The sequence below is a fragment of the Mytilus edulis genome, chromosome 7, assembly GCF_963676685.1.
Source record: "Mytilus edulis chromosome 7, xbMytEdul2.2, whole genome shotgun sequence".
Lineage (NCBI taxonomy): Eukaryota > Metazoa > Mollusca > Bivalvia > Mytilida > Mytilidae > Mytilus > Mytilus edulis.
Window position 1 is genome coordinate 69733655 of NC_092350.1, and position 21989 is coordinate 69755643.

At 33.3% G+C, this 21989-nt stretch overlaps 2 protein-coding genes across 2 annotated transcripts in view; both read right to left on the bottom strand.

The window, feature by feature from the left end:
• LOC139482078 (myosin light chain kinase 3-like) overlaps positions 1-3385 on the bottom strand; it is a 39520-nt gene extending 36135 nt beyond the window's left edge. Inside the window, exon 1 of the mRNA XM_071265731.1 lies at positions 3207-3385. The gene's annotated coding sequence lies outside the window, so the exon portion shown is untranslated. The remainder of the gene's footprint in view (positions 1-3206) is intronic.
• An 8930-nt stretch (positions 3386-12315) lies between these two features.
• Positions 12316-21814, bottom strand: LOC139482112 (uncharacterized). Its single transcript, XM_071265779.1, has 6 exons — positions 21579-21814; positions 20310-20444; positions 19808-19887; positions 17035-17132; positions 14795-14844; positions 12316-13132 (listed from the first exon to the last, which is right to left on the bottom strand). The coding sequence occupies exons 1-6, from the start codon at positions 21696-21698 to the stop codon at positions 13004-13006; spliced, it is 612 nt and encodes a 203-aa protein (XP_071121880.1). The 5' UTR covers positions 21699-21814; the 3' UTR covers positions 12316-13003.
• Positions 21815-21989: the final 175 nt, after the last annotated feature.

The following is a 21989-nucleotide window of genomic DNA, read 5'->3' on the forward strand; positions in this document are numbered from 1 at the left end:
AAATGGCTATGTGGACCCACTTATTAAAAAAAAACATGTTTGTTTTTCCTTTAAATGTTCATATTCTATATATACTATTAAACGAGAAGACCTCATTTTGTGTGTTGCTTCTCTTCCCTCCACAATAAATCAATCATCATGTCCTATAGGTAACATGCATAGTCGCATTTGTCATCCATTTTTATGATTATTCAGATTGAGTTATTTTGGGAGAAAAACGACAAAAAAAGACACTTTTAGTCATAGATAAGACTTCCGGTTTGAAACATGCACAAATACAACCAATCGTATGATAGATAACAAAAAATGAAAAATAAATAAGCCAATCAGAGCGTTCTCCATATCATGGTGTTTAGATCGCAAGGCCCAAAACTATTATACCTCCTTATAGAGGACATTTATTTTTCGCGTTTATCTACATGTAAACTACGATTATACTACTTTAATATATAAAGACTCTCTGTATTATGTCAGGGACTTTCTATGTTAGTATAGAAAGTCCCTGATTCTGTCTACTAATTTCTTTGAAATGTTTACTATTTAAGGGGTCATGCCACTTGCATATATACACATGGAAAAAAGTATTGCAACACCAAATTGAAATTGAAATTAAAAAAACACTCTTTATTTTTTTTGTGATATAATTTGGTAAAATAGAACTAGTTAAACATTATTTAAGTATCACCTTTAATCAATAAATATCGACTCGATAAGTTTTTATCTGCACATACAGCTACTGTACCCGTTAACAGCAAAACAGATGTTTTTACCCTCATTGTTTTCAACACTTTAAATAACCAAGTTTTTAAAGTTATGTGATTAACACCTTGTAATGGGTCCTTGACAACTCTTAACTGCAGCAAGATGGCAGATTATCAGCATAAGAGAAGCAGGGATGTCGCTGTAACAACTGCACGTATTGTTGGTCGTCACCATTCCACTATAAGTCGTTTTGAGAATAAAAATCAGGCAATAAACGCTGTTAAAGACTTTTCGAGATAATGAAGACCCCCTATACCATTTGCTAGAGAAAATCAAGCATAATGAAGGTTGGTCAGAAGGAAACCCATTGCATACAAGACAATCCTAAAAAGAGAGTGGTGGCAATACAGGAGCCTTTTAACAAGAACTGTTCGAGATCAACTCATCGCTACTGGTTATCGTGCGATAAGACCATTTCGGAGACCTTTGCTAACGAACAGACACACAGTTTTCCGTATCTAATGTAGTGAGCTCGCCAAAGTGGAAAATTAGCATCGTGGAGGAAGATCCAATGTTCAAATGGAATTTGGTACATCTTCCTTGGCCCGATCGTAGCCCGACTTTGAACCATATCGAGCATATATGGGACACTATTGGGCGGAAAGTGCGCGAAAGGACATCCCAGTTCAAACACATCATGAAATAAACAATGCCCTTCATCAGAAATGATTGCTGCTACCTTAGCAACAAATTAGTCGATTTATGGCAGGAATCAGAAGACGTTAAGATGCGGTTATCCGTTTGAATGGAGGCTGCGCACAAAGTACTAATTCTTTGGCATATAACGATCAACCATGATGTGAACAGTCATCTGAAGATTAATTTTAAAATGTCTGACATTGTAAAGTTGGACTACAGTAAAAGTTGTAAAATGCATTTTTTTGTACAAAAAACACTTCATTTTGTTATTAAAATTGTGGTTATATAAATCTTTTTTTTTTAAACATTTTTTGTTCGTGTCAATGCCAATGTTATCATAAACTATGTTTCAATAATATCATACACATATTTTATGATATTTCATCCAAAAAAAGAGACTGATTTTTCAAGTTTTTACAAATCAAGGTGTTGCAATACTTTTTTCCATGTGTATATATTAAAACAAGTAAAACATGCTCAACTTCATCTAAAACTACCTCGACCAAAAACTCAGTTAACCTGAAGCGCGAAAGACGGACGGACGGACGAACGAACAAACGAACGAACGCAAGGATGTACAGACTAGGAAACATAATGCCCATAAATGGGGCATACAAATTTATTGTTGAAAGGGAAAATAGTGACTTGGCAAAAATGAAAGTAAGGTAGAGATTAGAGGACCTTTTTGGGGCGTCCGGATCGGGTGTTTTTAAGCTCCTGATTTTGAGATTAATCCTTACATGATCCGGGAATATATTTTTTTTATTTCGGGATTTCGGGATATGAAGTTTCTTTAAAATTCTGCATCTCGGGATTTCATGGTTTTAAGCCTGGGATTTCGGGATCAGGACCCCTCCGACCACCCCTCAAATTAGCCTTAGTCGGTCTTGGTCATTTATACAAGATTCATATCCTACCATTGGCATGTTAATAAGGCTCTCAAAAGAAAAAGCACTGATGGATTGTCCTAGAAGCATATTTTATTAGACTAATAATGGTCTATATATAAGCAGTTACATTTATTTCATGTTTGAAACGGTGCAAATTTTTAATTTAATTTGACTTTTACCAAAAGAAGCATTGTAGCAAAGGAGAAGAATAATTGTGGTCTGAGGCCATAAACACGAAATAATTGAATTTAACAGAAAGGAAACAAATATCGGACTTTGGAAAAAGGGAGAGAGCTTTTCATACCTTTTATGAAATTCTCCATACATCATGTACATAATATCTTTGACAAAAAATCGTCCTACAATAGTTCACAAGCTGTATATGCCCGCGTTACGCGTGTGTGTTCTAGTAGATTTTGAAACAAAGCAAATACACGTCCTTACATGTAAAAGACATATCAACGGTCTAACGTCAAACTCGTCAGCTTGTTATACTATAATAATTATCTGTTTAATTTCTGTAGATTTGTTCTTTTACTCAATACGGTCTTTGGAATTTAATGTCCTAATAAATTTCTGACAACCGTGTCTGATTTGAGTAAAATAAACTACAAGGACAGCCATAAATCATGATATATCATGTTTTAAACGTGCTCTCTATATTTATTTGTTAACTCGTAAATATAAAGAAACTATTAAACTTCATATCTATGAAAACGTTCAGAGGTTTGTAGTTCTTTCACTATACTCGCGAGCTATCCATGTAGACAGTAGCTCACTACTTCTAATCATAAATTCCATCTGATGGAATTCCATTCATAAAAACGATTACAAGATAAGAAGAAAAGTCAGACTGACGACCGGAACGGCCAATGTAGTTCTCGTATAAATTAAATCAATAAAAAATAAACCTACCTCTATTTTTATCATGAAATTGGTCCCATGTCGTAGAATCCAAAGCAATGAAGTGTTTAATGTGCTCTCTGTTGTGTAATGAAATCGTAGTATTGTGTGTAGAGAGAATTATTCTTCTGCTACTGTCTTGAATTATGCACGTGCTATCGCCATGATCACGTGATCAGAACCATTCCCAAAGTTAATTGCAGACGATGAGAAGATGCCTCAACTTCTGTCCAAAAACAACAGAGATGCTCAACAGATAAACACTAAAGAATCTGTTAGTAAGTCTTTGATCAATAGTGTGTATTTGTTCATTTTGAAGGAGTTATAACGTTTTGTAAATTAATAATTTTAAGTTTCGGAAATCATCAAAAGGAATTATTGTTCTCTACAGTTCTCCGAGTGCAAGAGTGAATTAACAATTGACAGGATGCCGAGTAGGTGTTAAATGCATGAAATCATATAAAACTTCTAGAAAAACATAATATTATGAGAGCATTATCTGGAAATCCACTCGAACTATAGTTATTAAAGTTCATTACATAGCCTTCCTTTGTTAATTGTACTACTGCATGGTAGTGTATTGCTCTCAAGTAATCAGCAAAAAGATAAACAAAGAAATATTATGCATCTTATGAAAGCGATCCTCAACTAGACATGAAACTGATTATTTGTGTATAGAAATAGATAACGCGTATACTTTCGGTTGAGATGGGGATATCAAATCCAGCATCGTGTAAGGAGGAGATTGTCATGCTTAACGTTTGTTTATACATGTACGTTGTTGGACTATATTGTAACAGTTCTTTGAGGCTTTTGGGGTGATCTCTATCGTTATGATCATTGTTAAGAAAAAACTTATTCAATATATGTACTTTTCAAACAAATAAACATACAGTGTAGTATATTAAAGACTTTAAATATTCACTCTAAAAAAGTAGCGTACCGGTGTACAAGAGGACAACATATTTGCAAACATTGTTTAAATCGAATTATTTTCGTTGTTATTTTTATAATTGGTTTCGAACGCAACTGGTTTAAATATATACTTCCCTTTCAAGAATAAAAACAAATCTAAATCCAAGATTTCATCTCATTTGTCTACCTTATCTTATATCAATTTATTTATTTATTTATGAAATGCACATTTATACCACTGGGGGTTGAAGGCATATACAAACAATACAATACAATATACACAATGGAAAAATGAACATATTATAAAACATCATATATAAATGATAAAACAGTAATATTTATGCAGGCGTTGTGTCCACTCCCCTTAGTGCAAATGACTTTTCAATGAACGGAACTGTAAGCTGCATAATATCAAATGAAGATAGAATTAATTGTAATCTATCTGTTTCAGACAATATAAAGTATTCTGGACATATATTATTTATATCTTTTTCAAGCTGATTACGTAAAGATTTATTAATTTTACATTTTAAGAAAAAGTGGGTTTCATCTTCAACCGCATTTATATTACAATGTTTACATATTCTATTTTCTCTTTGAATTCTTTTATATCTACCCCTCTCTATTTCCAAGAAATGGTCACTTACTCGCATTTTACATAATAATTTTCTATTTTCAAAACTATTTTTAGAAATGTATTTGTCTATTTCATATTTTGTTTTTATTTTACTGTACAAGAATATTTTACTGGTTTCATTAGTTAATTTTAATTTTTCAAAGAAAATATTTTCAAAGCTATCTTTTAGTTCTTTTTCAATATGATTATATGAAGCATTTAGTCTTACTCCATCGACTAATCAATATGTTATATTGATTAATTATTGGTGTTTTAACAATACTTTTGGGTTATTTCGTGCCGGTCAGTTGATGAGTAAAGGAAGCCGGAAACCACCAACCTTTGATAGGACAACTGAGAATCCGAGTCAATTAAGATAAGAGTCAAGTGCTCCTGCACGAGCTGGGATCGAACACACAACCTCAGTAACACTAGCTGTTGTCTGATACATATAAGTGATTACAGTAATAGAACTACTTCGACCACTGGGCCACCGAGGCGCTTTCAATATGTTATAACGATTGTAGGTAACTCAGGGATGTGGAAATAGCAGATGTCCGGACAGTCCAAAAATATCCCGAAATAAATATGTTCAAACTTCATGTACTAAACACCTAATTTCTTTAATAGCACAACCAGTAGGAACAAATGAAAAAACAAATTTCAAAGGAAGCAAAATTTCGACTAATATTTGTTCTTTGACAATTGAAAATTTTGATATTTCTTCTTTTCTGGCAAGATCTCTAACACTACGACATGCTCTTAACAAAGTTACCATAAATTTTAATCAAGCGGTTCTCGAAGATGTTATACCAAAATCCATTGTATACAAAATTCAATACTAGTATGTATGTTATTTAAATGTTATTACAGAATGTCACTGTAGAAGTTCAAATTTATGTATAGAGAATTCATTTTAGAAGAAAAAAAAACGAAAATGTACATTTGCGAATTATTTTACTCGATACCAACATCCAATATTAAATTGCAAAATAAGCGTATAACATACTGTGAATTCATTAATTATTCGTTGATACCAATTTTCGTGGGTTCCGTGGGTACATGTGAACCATGAATTCAAAGTTTCAACGAATAACATGTTTTCAATAGGTTCTGTATGCAGAGATGGTCAAAACCACGAAATCAAATACCCACAAAAACGCAGGTTTTCCTCAATCTACGAAAATTGATTCCCACGAAAAAAAAAATGAATCCACAGTATACATTTCAAAACTACATGTAAAACGTGGCCTGTAAATTATTAATGCATAACTTAACCCGAATAATTCAGTCGTTATATTCCGCTGATCTACGAAAGCTACATTAACCTCGTGTGGGAGAAAATCGGACACGGAAAGGGCTTGAATTATTCGAGTTATGCATTACTCAAAAAGAAAAGATGAGACAAGATAGAACGTTCATTTTTATATATGATAAGGGAGCTACCATTTGATTTTTATGGGGGGGGCTAGGATGAAATTTGAAAAAATAGGCAGGACAGGAGTTTTGAGTAAAAAAAAAGGCAGGATGAGACACTTTGCAAAAAAAAAAGGCAGGATGACAATTTAGGTAAAAAAAGTCAGGATAAACTAATAAAAAAAAGGCAGGACCGAATATAGTGAAAAATAAAAAGGCAGGACAGAGATTACAACTAAAAAAAATGCAGGACAAAATTTTTCATCCTAGCCCCCCCCCCCCCCCCCCCCCCCCCCCCCCCCCATAAAAATCAAATGGTAGCTCCCTAAACACGGGAACTATGTTTCTATTAGTTTATTGATATATAATTGATTATTAATTGATTATTAATATATATACATAGTTCTTGCCAGCAAAAAAATACTCGTCTTTGATTGGCGATTTGCACAGCTAGATTAGTAATATATAGTATCTCGGTTATTTCTATGGACATGCACCACAAGAAAACAAGATAATATCATTACAGTTGCTAATATGTGTGCCATCTGGGTGTATAAGATGCACAAGATTTTACACGACCAAAAGAATATGATTATGTGTTTGTATGTACGATTTTTTTTTTTTTTTTTTTTTTTTTGTCATTCCTCGAATTGTCCTTTGAAGTTTTAATATGCACCTTGTTGGATGACTGCTTAAGATCCAGCAGCAAATTAATATGCATATTCAGAACGAGAAAATATAAATGTTGTACGAATATTAAACCACGCTGAAGTACGTCCATTATTCAAAATTCAATAATGAATAATGAAATAGTTCACTATTCACTATTTAATGTTGAGTGAAGAAAAGTGAATAATGAAATAGTTAATGTTTCATTATTCAATTGCAAGTTAAAGCGGTGAATAGTGAAATTAAAAAAATGACTGTGACACTTACCTATATCCTGTATTTCTAAATTCATCATTTTGGTGTTATCTAACAAATATTCAAATTGAAAAAAAAGAAAAACACTCTTTAAGTTTTTAATTTTATTTATTAATAAATATAATTTCGGAGGATAAACTAGTAGGTTTTCCTAACTATTTTTTTAAACTACATTATTTTTTAACAACTTATCAAGTACGTTCAATGACTCTACCACCCATAGCCAAACACCTAGTACATATTTTTAGGATATATAACTACCTTTTATTTCGTAATCTTATAAAAGTCCCAGCAGATGTGTTTTTTGACCCTGAGAAATCTTTGTTTCACCCTCAGCTACCACTATATGTTATGCTAAAATTGAAAGAAAAAATTGTTTTCGACTTGTCGCCAAAATAAATAGATTGCTTTTCGCCAAAATTCTATAAGATTATCTTATGTTGTAATTAGGTCTTTGAATATAGTTTAATTTGGCAAAAATGTTGATTTTGTCATCAGCAAATTAAAACATAACTAAATTTGTATTCTTTTCAAACGGGATAAATAAATAACACACTCACCATGCTCACGTTCATTTTTCATATATACTAGTAGAACTACACTCCTAACTATCCCTCTGCCTGGCGATACTTTATTTTTGGCATTGCACAATTAAGTCATGTTTTCTTTGACTGTCAATGACGTTAACATACTAAATTCCTGGGATGTGTTTTTATAAAGTGATGCTTTAGTCTCTAATGCATAGTTTGTTTTTATTATTGACTCTTTTCCGGCTTTTTAACTATAGCTTTCAGTAACTGTGAGTACACTCGAATCGTACTTTCGTGTTAATAATTTAACCTGTTGATACAATACATAATGTTTGTCATTTATTGTTTACTTTTTTTTTAGTTATATCTCGTCTTTCTATTTGTACATGTAGTTTAATTATACCAACTTTGATAAGTTCTTTGATAACTGTATGGTATTACTATAAATGTTCACTCCTGCACTCGTACTTTATTACTCTAAAAAAAATATTTTGTTTGCCTGTATAAATTATTTTATTTGGCGGCATTTTGTTCAAGGTTTTCATCGTTATATCATGTAACGGTTTACCTTAACAAATTATGACTTAGATAGTGAGTCGTCTCATTTGCACTCATACTACATCTTCTTATATTTATATACAAACTTAGACAAACAAGGTATTAAAGAATAGCATTTTATTTTTTCAAATTATCTTTCTTAATCTGAAATTCAATCCAACTGTCCAAATAAACTTTTTCTTTTGTAGGTAATTCAGGGGCTGTCAGCTGTGTTTTTGATACTTTTGATGTGTTTGATGATGGTATTACTTCTCCCGGTAAACTAACATCCATGTTTGAGTTGGCTGCAAACATTATAGTCATACTTTGTCTTGTTCTTACACCCTTCGCTGCTTTGGGTCTCAATCTTCTGTCCAGTGTATCAATTGTACCATTCAATACTTCATCAACGTCTTTTTCAAATATAGCATCACATATATTTATATCGCCGATAGTCTCCTTTTCGTTGGCCTCTTTTGTTTCTACTACTTTTCCCTGAATGTCGCGTAAACTGATTGTCTCCTTTTCGTTGGCCTCGTTTGTTTCTCCTCCTTTTCCCTGGAAGTCACGTAATCGATTCATGTTATCTTTGGCGGAAGGTAGGTCATCGTTGTTGAATTCAACGTTATTAAGAAGTGGTGTTGGATTTAAATCGATACAAGGCTTGTTCAAAGCCGTTTGACACTTCCTTTCTTCCATGGAGAGACGTCTGCTCTTATTCTGATTATTTTGAGAAATTACTGTTGTGTTACTTATAACACTTGATACAGAAGGTTCACTAAAAGGTACAACTCTGTTCTTATTAAGTAGGTTTCTAAGTCTTTGCACAAACCTTATGATAGCAATCTCTTTTCTTTGTTGCTTCTTGCTTGATTTACATTTCTTCCCACAATTAGCTCCCATTTTTTATGCTTCAGTATTTCACGTCGTCAATCTCATGCAACAAAGCTTTGCGCTATCCCGAAATGCTCGCTGTTGCTGCACGCTGACGTCGACTGCATTGTAACGTAACTATAGAGGATGTGCATCCTCGATGAAGACTGGACGTCTGAAGGGACAGGGGAAAAGATTTTGTAACTAAGAGTGTTTAATTAAAACAAATAATTATATTATATTTTTTTATAATATTATAATCATAATACAATTAAACAATTTAGAATGAAACTAAAGGGTTGAGCAGAGCATACCCCCCCCCCCCCCCCCGTCCATTAAAAAGGGAGGAAATATCAAACAAATAAACAATATACAAAAAATATATATCAAAACATAATAGATAATTTTTTGAAACATTGAACTTTTTTTTAATTTCGGCTTATAACGTCTCACTATAGAAGAAGAATTATTTAATACCAATTTAGGGCCCGAAAGGGATAATCATTAGGCATGTCTTTTGAGAAAATCGGATATCAATTAAATTTGTGATATGAACTTTCTTAAATAAATATTTTCAAGTTTTTTTTATAATACACAATGCAAATGTGACTGATATTTGGTTTACAAGTATATAAAAATATATATACATTGTACATATAAAAAATTATATAAGTCTTTCCCGTATCAAATTACATACTAGTATTACTTAAATAAGTAATTTAAGTAACATACGTTGCGGAACCAATTGACTATTTATAAATTGTTATTTGGATGGAGAATTGTCTCATTGGCACTCATACCACATCTTCCTATATCTATATATTAATACCTTTTGTACCTCTATTAAAAAGCTTTCGAATGAGGTACAAGGTATATTTGTGATTAAGGACTGATGGGTAGCAACAGTCCATTCCATTATTCAAAATATCAATTCTATTATTTTAAATTTGGCTTTTTTCTTAATTTTCACCCGTATTTTGGCATTTAGGTCCTCCGTAACCACTCTAATGGTCATTGCGGCACAATCGACACGTTATATCTGTACAATCAAAGGATGAAGAACTTGAAATAAAACACGGCAGTATTTTAATTGTGCTATTTTGTTTTGGTATTCATGTCGTCCATACATTGAACGCCAACTGTATCTGCATTCCCGGCAAGCTTTATTAGTATCCCATTTTATATGTAAATGATAAATAACATTGGCGGATCCAGGGGGGGGGGGCTGGGGGGCCCGCCCCCCTCCTTTTGTGGGAAAAATTTGGTTGATTATATAGGGAATCATTGAAGCATGACTGGAGCGGCCCCCCCTTAGGTCAGTCAGCGGGCCCCCCCCCCCTTAGGAAAAGTTCTGGATCCGCCACTGAATAATGACTACAATTTTGTTGGTTATCACTTATGTGTTTTGTGTTTGTTTGGCTCATGGTTGTATTTATAAAAAAAAATAGATGTGTTTATAAAGTTTCGTTACGCTGTGTATTAGCAGTTCTAATACGCTATAAGTATGTGAAACTTGTTTCAGATAACTTGGATGTCTCGGACAAAAAGCCTTTGTTAGTCTTGTATGATTTTTAATTTTAGTTTCTTGAGTATAATTTGGAGTTTAGTATGACGTCCATTATCACTGAACTAGTTTATATATTTATTTAGGATTCAGCTAAAGGACGCCTCCGAGTGCGGGAGTTTCTCGCTGCATTGAAGACATATCGGTGACCTTCTGTTGTTGTCTGTTCTATGATCGGGTTGTTGTCTCTTTGACACATTCCCCATTTCCATTCTCAATTTTATTTAAATGACAAACTAAGCGTCTTGTAATTCTGACGTCTATTTTGTTTTATTTACAGAATACTGTGATACTTGTTTTTGTCTCAAGAGATATTTCCTTTTTGATATTTTTCTATCACTTTTTTTCACTTTATTCATACATGTACATTTATGCACTCTATGATCTTTTCTCTAGCGAAACATGTCGTAAAATTTTTTTATGCATGGTAGGATTTTCATTTGAACAGCTATCCGCAATATATATGTAGGACTCTAAAGTGCGATGGTACTCTAAAGTGCGATGGTCACGCTCAAGTGCGATGGTCTACGCTAAAGTACGATGGTGTCTCACGCTAAAGTGCAATGGTTGTTTGTTCGCTAAAGTACGTTGGTGTATTACGCTAAAGTGCGATGGTCCAAAGGGTAAGATGCGAGGGGTTAAAACATACAGGTTAAAAAGGTTTTGCAAATGCTAGTATGATAAGGTATAACATAAGTGATAGGCTTTATAATTTTCTGGTAGGCTTAAGTGATTGTTTCTAAATAAACAAGTTCGACCAAGTAACAATAGCGATAAAGGTACTAATTTATGTGTCGAAAAATATTAAATTTCATGTTAAATGAATTTTTAACAACTTGGAGCGTATTCATGGTATTGAATATTTGGATAATTGGTATATATTGTCGTTCAGACCAATGCTACAACCTCCTTTACAGTCGTCATTGAAAAATTATAAATACGAAATTCGTTCATTGTCGGAATATGCAACATTTATTCTTTTATTTATAAGCTTTTAATCATGTCAAATGCGAGAGAAATGCAATGTTCGCCTAGCTTTCTCCTTTTTCTTAACGAGAACAAATACATGTTTTATTTTTCTACAATGTACAGTACAAACAAATGTTTAAGCAGAAAATTTATAATTCACACACGAAAACATTTATGTCTATTTTACCGTCGGACGTATCTTTTATTAAAATCGACAGCATTTTAACGAGGATCACAAAGTAAACTACCACATAAACAATGCTTCAAATGTATCCGTTTGCTTCCAAAAGAAGCAGGATATAAGTATGCGTATACTGTTTTGTATGTATTTAGTAAATTTGTTGACTACAGAATACAAGTCCTTCCAGCACTCGAAAAAAATAAACATTGCGCTACAGCCGACAACGAACGGTTAAGTTTAAATTAATTACTAGTATCAAAAAGTCATGGACATTTATTGTATAAATTGTTAATAAAATATTCTGAATCTATCTTCCGGCATGTTCATTTTTGGTTTGTATAAACGACTGATAACGTCATAATCAAACTACGTTTCTTACGTCTATACTTTCGCGGACCATCGCACTTTAGCGTGGGGATGCATCGCACTTTAGCGCATACCATCGCACTTTAGCGTGACCATCGCACTTTAGCGTCCCCATCGCACTTTAGAGTCCTACATATATATATGAGCTAGCGTATGGTTTTCAATATTTGAACACTGAGAAAGCCAATACATGTAAATTGCAAAATGTATTAACAACTCAAACAAGAAAACTAATGGACAACTTTATGTACAAAACAATAAAAGATAAACAAATATGATATACAGCAAAACACAGTATTATATATAATAATTGAATTGACAGGCTTTAAATAAGTATAATGCAGACACAATATCAGACAATCTGGACGGGTGTCCTTCCTTTCTTTATTTTATTTCACTTTTTTTATATTATTTTTCTTTTCCTTTTATTTTTTTTGCCCAAATGTCTTTATTCCTTATATTTAAGCACCTTATTATTTTATTTTTATTTTAAATTTGTCTTTATTCTGAACTGTTTACCTGTTGTTCTCAGTCCCGTGAATCCCATCCAGACCCTCATGTTATAAAATCACGAACTGCATGTTTGAGTTATAGATTTACAAAAATTAGGAACCAACTATCCTGTCTTTTCTACCTCCGTACAAAATGTTAAGGAAGAAAGTATTTACAATGATCATCTGCAATATAGTTATGGGCAGACGTATTAAGGGTACGTAACTCTGAACTCCTCGTCGTGTTACTTATTCTGAGTCATTTGCTATATAATTCAATTCATATTTACAAAAATTTCAAACTCAATCGTTTTCCATTTATAAAACCTTAACGTTGCAATTGTACACGTATGACACAACGTCACAATGCACCTGTTCTTTCTAAAATTTCCCATATTCGTGTAACATTTATAAAACGTGAATACATTCAAAACGAGGCTAATAGATTGTGCACGTTTCTGTATCGCAATGGTAGTTCTCGTTCGCAAAGCAGTGTCGTTGATACCTGTGGATCCTGTCTTACTATAAATTGGCGTGTTCCAAAGTCCAGAGCACACTGAAAAAAAGAGAATAGATATAAATGAACGGTTTTTTTTAATACACCTCGTTGTGAGAACTTGTCAGATGTAAAAGATAAAGGATGTGTAAAATAATGGGTTAACATATTATATATATATATAAATATATATATGAAGATGTGATAAGAGTGTCAACTTCATGGCACAATCCTCCATCCAAGTCACAATGTGTAAAAAGTAAACCTTAAAAGTCAAAGTACGACCTTCAACACGGAGCCTTGACTCACATTGAAAACCGCACTATAAAGGACCAAAACATATGACTAGTGTAAAACTATTCAAACCAACGTTCTAACTTATATAAATAACGAGAAACAATTATGAACCACATCAACAAACGAAAAGCACTATACAGGGTCCTGACTTAGGGGAGGTGCAAACAAATGCAGCGGACTTGTTTTAAAAGTTTAAACAGGTGCCAACCTTCACCCTAACCTAAATGTAACATCACAACATATGAAGACACATGTGTACAAGTTAAGGTAGCGATCATTCATCTGTAGAAGAGGTCTTCAAGTTTGAAGTTAAAATATTACTAGAAGTTAAAATTGTTGGGTAAACAAATTGCCGAAGACACTAAATTGAGGAAAAAAATCTTTATAATCGTTTTTTTTGGATACCTTAAATTAGCAAACACATAAACAACACTCTATTAAAATCTTTTAATATACCAATTGGACACTAACTTAGCTTGATCCTTTGCACTTTCCTCTTCAATTAGCTAACTTATCAAATCTAATCATACTGTATATTTACAGTTCTTCAACACTAAATTGTTCTAAATTAATTTATATATATATAAAGTATGTTCTCAATCAAAGTTTATCTACCTCATCATTTTCTGTCAAATTGACTACAAAATGAATAAAGTGTTAATGTTAGAGGCCCCTCATGGGGGGTCCTAGTAATCACATAATCACCATTTTTTTGCCAATATAATCACATAATCATTAAATATTTGCTTATCTTTAGTAATCAAATTATCATAAACTAAAAATACAGTCCTAGGTAATCAAATAATCATGAAATATTTGGCTTAATAATCAAATAATCATTAAAAAAACGGCCAAGTAATCACATAATCAAAAACCCCATGAGGGCCCTCATGTTATCTGCCAACTTCAGAAACATTTTTGATGGGTGGTACATGCACTTTTAATATCAAAGAAGATTGACAGGAATGCATTTCAAATGGTAGAGGTTCTATTTTCGTGACGATTTTTATACCCATTTATGGGCATTATGTCTGTGCGTCCGTTCGTTCGTTCGTCCGTTCGTCTGACTCGTTTCAGGTTAAAAATTTTGGTCGGGGTAGTTTTTGATGAAGTTGAAGTTTAATCAACTTAAAACTTAGTACACATGTTCCTTATGATATGATCTTTCTAATTTTAATTCCAAATTAGAGATTTTTCCACATTTCACGGTCCATAGAAACATAACAAATGATAGTGTGGATGGGGCATCCCTGTACTAGGGACACATTCTTGTTGAGAACAGTAGCGACATTAACAATGGCGGATCTAGAAATGTTCCTTAGAGGGAAGGGGCAGTGACGTTTTAATATTTTCATCGAAATGTTTGTTCCGTATGTTTACATGTTATTACTGATACATGTTCAAGTTACATGTACATGTAATTACCTCTAGTTGCGTGAAGAAATCCAGTCCAAGAACTAAGTCGGGTACATCTCCTATAAAGAAAATAATACAAAAAATAAGATTAAGTCGCTAAACATAACCCAGTCCAAGAACTCAATATTAAAAAGAGATGTGGTATGATTGCCAAATAAGACTATTATCCACAATTACTGGTGCATCTCCTACAAAAGAAAATGATAAAAATAAAATAAGTTCCAGATCCGAAACATTATGTAAGTGAAAGTTAATCTTAGGGAATCTGTAGTTAACAAAACCCAAAGGTATTCACGAAGGGAAATTAAATATTTGCTAGTCCATATAACAACCTTTTTAAATTTGGTACAACTTTAGAGTTATACATTGTCCGTGCATCATGTTTAGATTGGTTTTGCAACTTTTTTTTCGAGCGCCATTGACGAGTATATTACACAGAGTACAACTCGCGTTTTTTATATCAGAGGTTTTGTGTTTTGTCTATAAAGCTTTGAACTAAAGTAATCAATTCTTTAATATTGTTATGGCAGTTATGACATTTATCCTGAATACCTTTGGTATTAAAGTAAATTTACTTTACTACATAAAGGTATATTTTTTATCAATAAGAACTCAAATGATTGATATTCTTTTGGCGGGGTTTCCTTTCGTAGTTCGTTTCAAGTGGAAATGTTCCTGGAATTAATGCGCAGCATTTCTGAACATGCATGGACCATATGTTAAAAAAAAAAAGCGTGAAAAATGTAATTCTACAGTGATCAAATAATTATATATTAAAAATTTGATATATTATATATATCATATTATAGTTTTATTATAATATAAATATCGACATTAAAACGAAATGTTGAAATGACAATGCATATATAAAACGAAAAGAAGTAAGAAAGATAATCCATACAAAAATGTTCTAAAGAGGATAGATTTCCTGTATTATGGTAAAGGAAATATTACCACAAGGATATTTGAGAAGGGAGTGTAGGATAGACCCACTGACAAGCATCAACACATGAAAGACGGAAAATGTCAAAGAGATAATAAAGCTCAAATGTCGAAGACAAACAGAGAATACCCTAACATGTGTTGCGTAAAAAGGGGAGGCGCAGTAGTGCCTAAAAACAAAACCATAATTTTCATCAAAACACCGATGTTACGCCTTTTTGACCGTTCCCCATGATGCCCCTGAAAGTCTTTAATTGATGTAGCGGGAAATATGTAGCTAATTGTTGAAAAATATAAAAAAGAAAAAAAGAAAAAAAAAGATATGGTATGATTGCCAAAGAGATCAAATGCCACAGACATTAACAATTACAGGTCATCGTACGGCCTTCGATAATGAGCAAAGCCAATACCGCATAGTCAGCTTTAAAAGGCCCCGAAATGACAAATGTAAAACAATTCAAACTAGAAAACTAACGGCCTAATGTATGTACAAACAAGAATGTGTCCATAGTACACAGATGCCCCACTCGTACTATAATATGCTAGCTATATATAGTGGACCGTAAAATTGGGATAAAAACTCTAACTTGGCATTAAAATTAGAAAGATCATATCATAGGGAACATGTATACTAAGTTTAAGTTGATTGGACTTCAACTTCATAAAAAAAAATAACTTGACCAAAAACTTTAACCTGAAACTTGCACTATCATTTTCTGTGTTCAATTGACCGTGAAATGGGGATCAAAACTATGATTTGGCATTAAATTTAGAAAGATCATATTATAGAGAAAATCAGGTGTACTAAGTTTGAAGTTGATTGGACTTCAACTTCATCAAAATTACCTTGACCAAAAACTTTGACCCGAAGCGGGACAGACGGACGGACGAACGGACGGACGAACGAACGGACGAACAGACCAGAAAACATAATGTCCCTCTACTATCGTAGATGGGGCATAAAAATGAACGAAAAATGAATATGTTACATATTAATAGAATTACAGGTAGGAGGAGCAGCCACAAGACAGATCAGATGAGACAGTGACGACGAAGAAGCAAAAAAAAAAAAAAACGCAAGCAAACAAAAAAGAAATTACGTAGAAAAATATTTTTCAGCAAAGCGGGTTTCGTTAGATATCCCACGCGACATATCAAAAAACGGGAGCGATGAGAGATCGGTTTTTAATTAGATTGTGGTGCTCAAAGTGTACTTAAATTCGTATGCTATATACATGTACATGTATTTGTCATAATTGTTGAATAGCAAACTAATAATTTAAAAAAAAAAAAATAATAATACTTACCGCGAATAATGAAGTCAAAATGAATGAGTCTGTTGTTTATTACAAATGGAACACCTCTGGCCATGTCGTATGCTTGGAATGACGCTTCCTCGAAGAATCTGTATACAATAAAAAAAAAATGTCTTATGGGTACAATTTTGAAGAACCTGTACAATTGAAAGGAAATTGTGTCATAAGGGAGCTACCATTTGATTTTTATGGGGGGGCTAGGATGAAAAATTTTGTCCTGCATTTTTTTTTAGCTGTTATCTCTGTCCTACCTTTTTATTTTTCACTCTAGTCGGTCCTGCCTTTTTTGTTTTGTTTTTTAGTTTATCCTGATTTTTTTTACCTAAATTGTCGTCCTGACTTTTTTTTTTGCAAGTGTCACATCCTGCCTTTTTTTTTTACTCAAAACTCCTGTCCTGCCTATTTTTTTCAAATTTCATCCTAGCCCCCCCCCCCCCCCCCCCCTTCCATAAAAATCAAATGGTAGCTCCCTAACTGGTAATTCTCTAGGAATTTTAACTGCATTGTACTTTTGTGGAGGGACGTCCGTTTTAGCTGAATGAGATTTCTGAATACACGGCAACGCCTGTTGGCTGTGTGGGGTTTGTAAATACATGGCAACGCCCGTTGGCTGTGTGGGGTTTGTAAAAACACGGCAATGCCAGTTGGCTGTGAGGGGTTTGTGAATACACGGCAACGCTCGTTGGCTGTGTGGGGTTTGTAAATACATGGAACGGCAGGTTGGCTGTGAGAGGTTTGAAAATACATGGCAACGGCGGGTTGGTAGTAAGGAATGTGTAAGTTTTTGATTGAGTAAATCAAATGAATAAAACAACAAACAAATATAACTATTTCTAGATGTCTGCAAACTGTCGATGAAATTCAGTCAATGTATTTAAACGTAAATTACTGCGCTTCTACTCAAATCATTAAAATACCTCTTAGATAAGACAATAAAAAGGATTACTTACGTAACAAATGTTTTTCTAGCACTTTATTATTATACATAATTTCTAAAATGAGGATTTCAATCAACTGTTTCAAATCATTTATCATGCAGGTTTACTGTTATAACTTAATAGACTTGATTGACAAGAAGCACGCATTTATTTGATTGGAAGAGGGAGTGGTGCTTATATGTCTTCGAAAAAAAAGAAGATTAAAAATGAAAATACTACTTCATAAAATTGTTTGCGCTCGTACAGCTTTTTGGATTGACCTTCACCAAGTACGCGCAAACTGAATCAAGAAAAATTAATGTCAAGGACATATAAATACGTTGAAATATGTTACTATCAATATGACCAAAAGGAACACCAAAAAGAAAAGACGCATTGAGCAAGGGAGGGAATTGGATCATTAGTTTCTTTATAGTTTCTTAATTTATCAATGGGGAAAATATAAATCGTGGAGTACCGAAGCTCTGACAAATTTGCTGAGGATGAAATTCGGGGACTAACAGTCCACCAGCAGTGGCATTAACGCCTTGTTGGTAAACGGAAACAAACACGTTATAGATGTCGTGCGTCTGGGGCGCCTTTCTGGGTTTACAATCGACAGGAGTGCTCCAACAGTTGAAAGCCAGTGCTGTATAAATACTTAGAAACTTTCTGTGCTTCATGACCGAAAGGGACATCAAGTTTAACTCCGTTAAGGAGGTAGACCTTGGTTAAGGGAAATAACTATTAAAATCATAAGTACGTTTGTGTCATCCATTTTCATAAATATATTCTAAGCTTCAAGGTTACATAGATTATTTCCAATCTGTTTCATGTAAATGCTTAAAATACATTGATGAAACTTGACTTTTACAAACGTATAACTGATTTAAAGAGTTATCTCCCTGAACCAAGGTCTACCCTCTTAAACTTTGCCTGAGGATGTTCGAACCTTAGTTTCTTATTATTTGAAAGAGACGAAGAATAGAATAAATTTTTATATGCAGTTTAACCGAAATAATTAATTAAAAAATGACCCGGAGAGATGGGAGTGCATGAACTTCAAGAAGACGTGGATTCGTATTTATACATTCCGCGCAGCCGAAGGGGACGACCTAACCAAGCTTGAGTTCAACTGCCGGATCGATAAAGTAAAAGCGACCTTACTTTTTTACCTAAGCCGATCGTTGTTGTGGATATCATAATGATATTGCAATGAAAAATAGAAATGAAGTGCGTGTCTTTCTTAAATAAGTCATGAAATAACATCCTCTTGGGCATCCTTTTCCTGCCTTTTTTGAAAATAAAGAGTATAGGGCGGCTCGAATCACCTGCTGGTATTGAAACATTGTACATGTTGTACGGACGTAAGGAAGAAAACATTATAAAGGTACAGTAAATCGAACTCAGGTGCGGGTTCAGGTTCAACAAAAGGGAATGTAAATTCCCATAAGGCCACAATTAAAAATATTTTGGTTTGCCCAAACCCTACTCAAGGTTGAGACAGTGGGTAGGTAGGTATGCATTTTCTTTCTTCTTTTTTTTTAAAGAAATTGAAGTATCGGATGTTTATTAGTCTTCATGCCTATCTGATTAAAAAAAAACTTCTTCAAATCAGGACAATAAAAGAATTTGAGTAGGCAGCTTTTTTCTGGGTAGGTAGGGTTTGGGCAAACAAACCTATTCTTTTTTATGGCCTAATGGAAAAAATATCGCCGATTGTAGCGAGCCGAATTTTTTTTTTTTTTTTTTTTATGATTTTATGCACAAACAATATATTTTTCCAATAAAAAGGGTGTAAACCCTCTACAAACCCTCCTAGAGTTTGAGAATCAACTGGTACTTACAAATCCTGGTAAAGTCTTCTGTTAATGATAGACGATAACACACACGTGTTGATTAAAGCTTTTGCTTCTCTTGTATGGAACTGTAAAGATTGTAAGTTATGTATCACGCATTTTTGGAAGATTTATCGTTAATCTGTGAAATCAATACTTAAAATTGTGAAAATTAGATAAATTGGATGTTATATCTTTTCAGTATTCAACTATTCGTAAAATGTGAAGAAAGAAACAAGTTAGAAAGTCACTATAACTGCATGTATAAGAAAGATAAGAATTTCAAAATGCAAAAAGATAACATCTATATGCATAAAGCAATACACTGAAGTCTGAAGGTTATAGAGTTGACATATGTTAAATTGAATTTTGCCTTGTCACCTATAAGTATATGTACATGTATTTCCTTAACCTCATATAATATGAGTGTCATTTTGCAATAAAGATTATATAATACATAATGGGATATATTTCAAAGTGTAAACATGTCTTAAGTATGCTGTCCATTTACCTTGCATTGAATAAATGGTAGACAGAATGCTGTATTCCTAAACTGTAATTGTCTGTCGACAAATTTAGGTCTTCTCAGTGTCTGTATGGTAGGTACTGTAGTAAAGCTTTCCGTTGTTCTTTGTTCCAATGATAACTGTAACACAAAGAAAACAATTCAATCTGATTAAGGGAGCTACCATTTGATTTTTATGGGAAGGGGGGGGGGGGGGGGGGGCTTGGATGAAATTTGAAAAAAAGGCAGGACAGGAATTTTGAGTAAAAAAAAAGGCAGGATGAGACACTTTCAAAAAAAAAAAGTCAGGATGACAATTTAGGAAAAAAAAAGGCAGGACCGAATAGAGTGAAAAATAAAAAGGCAGGACAGAGATAACAACTAAAAATAAATGCAGGACAAAATTTTTCATCCTAGCCCACCCATGAAAATCAAATGGTAGCTCCCTAAAGTACAGATTATAAGAGACAAAGGAGGATCCAGAAGTGTGTATAGAGGCCACATACACCCCTTTTTAATTGACAAATGAAACCAGCACGCTGGTTTTAATTTGTTTACAAATATCGGCCAGAAATCTTGTTATTCCCTTTTTTTGAATTGTTTCCCCTTTTAAAATCAATGGATCAGCCGCTATGGATGATAGAACCTATTCAGAGTTAAAGATCGGAGCCTTCGTTCATTTAAACTTTATTCAGTATATATACTTTGAGTACAAAATTTGTGCTCGAAGCATCGAGTTTTTTTATATTTTTGGTCGATGATCGTGCTCAAAATTTATATTACCGTAAGGTCTGGTATTGAACCTTTAGATTCCTAATATTTATGTCTACGCTGTGATATTATAAATGTGCACATCTCTTTTAATTATTTTGAATGCAAAACTTGTATAGATTAGTTTGCAAGTTCTATTGTTTGCTCTTGGTCATGAAATTAACAATGGGGAGCAGTCTACATGACCAAACCTTTTAATTATCAACACTTTTGGAGTTAGTCGGGCTGGAAACCATCACCCTTTCCCCCTTTGCTTCTTTTCTTCTTATCATTTTTAAAATGAATGTAAACACCGACAAATAAATAAGGAAAAAATTGAGCTATTGTATGAAACCTCCTTCATCTTTAAAAAAATGTAGATTCGCGCATATTTGATAATTTTATTTACAGATGATAATATTCTTATATAAACTCATAGCTTATCGTACATTGTACGTTACCCAGTTTATTATGGTACCTCTGTATATAATTTAGTATATTAGTATATAGTTTCTAAATTCTTACCGGTGTTGTACTGCTCTCTGACTGTTCCATACTCTCATCTCGTGAAACCGGTATTAGCGGTCTAGGGCGTCTTCGTTGATATCGTAGAGCAGCTTCTTTGACAATACTTCCATCCGCCATGTTTTTATCAGTGGACCAACGCGAAGCATTCCATCAACTTGAGAATATTAGCTATAGTTTTGACACGATGTGATAACCTTTATGAAGTATCTGTGTGATGAAGAGATTTAAAATCAATATTTATAAAGGTGTTTTTATTAAGGAAATTGACATCTGCGGAAATTGACTATTGGAATTACAATAAATGTGCTAATTTGTGTATTGATTAGTTTTTCTACAAACTTCCTTGCATTTTCATTTTTTTCAATTTTGACTTTAATGTCTTTTTTCAATAGTTACATTTGCAAATAA

Excerpts from the sequence above, each read along its gene's own strand:
- LOC139482112 (XM_071265779.1), bottom strand. The coding sequence starts at position 21,698 with ATGGCGGATGGAAGTATTGTCAAAGAAGCTGCTCTACGATATCAACGA. Across the intron at positions 19,888-20,309 it reads TACCATTTATTCAATGCAAG|TTCCATACAAGAGAAGCAAA; the intron begins GTAAATGGACAG and ends CAATCTTTACAG. Across the intron at positions 17,133-19,807 it reads AGAAGACTTTACCAGGATTT|ATTCTTCGAGGAAGCGTCAT; the intron begins GTAAGTACCAGT and ends TATTGTATACAG.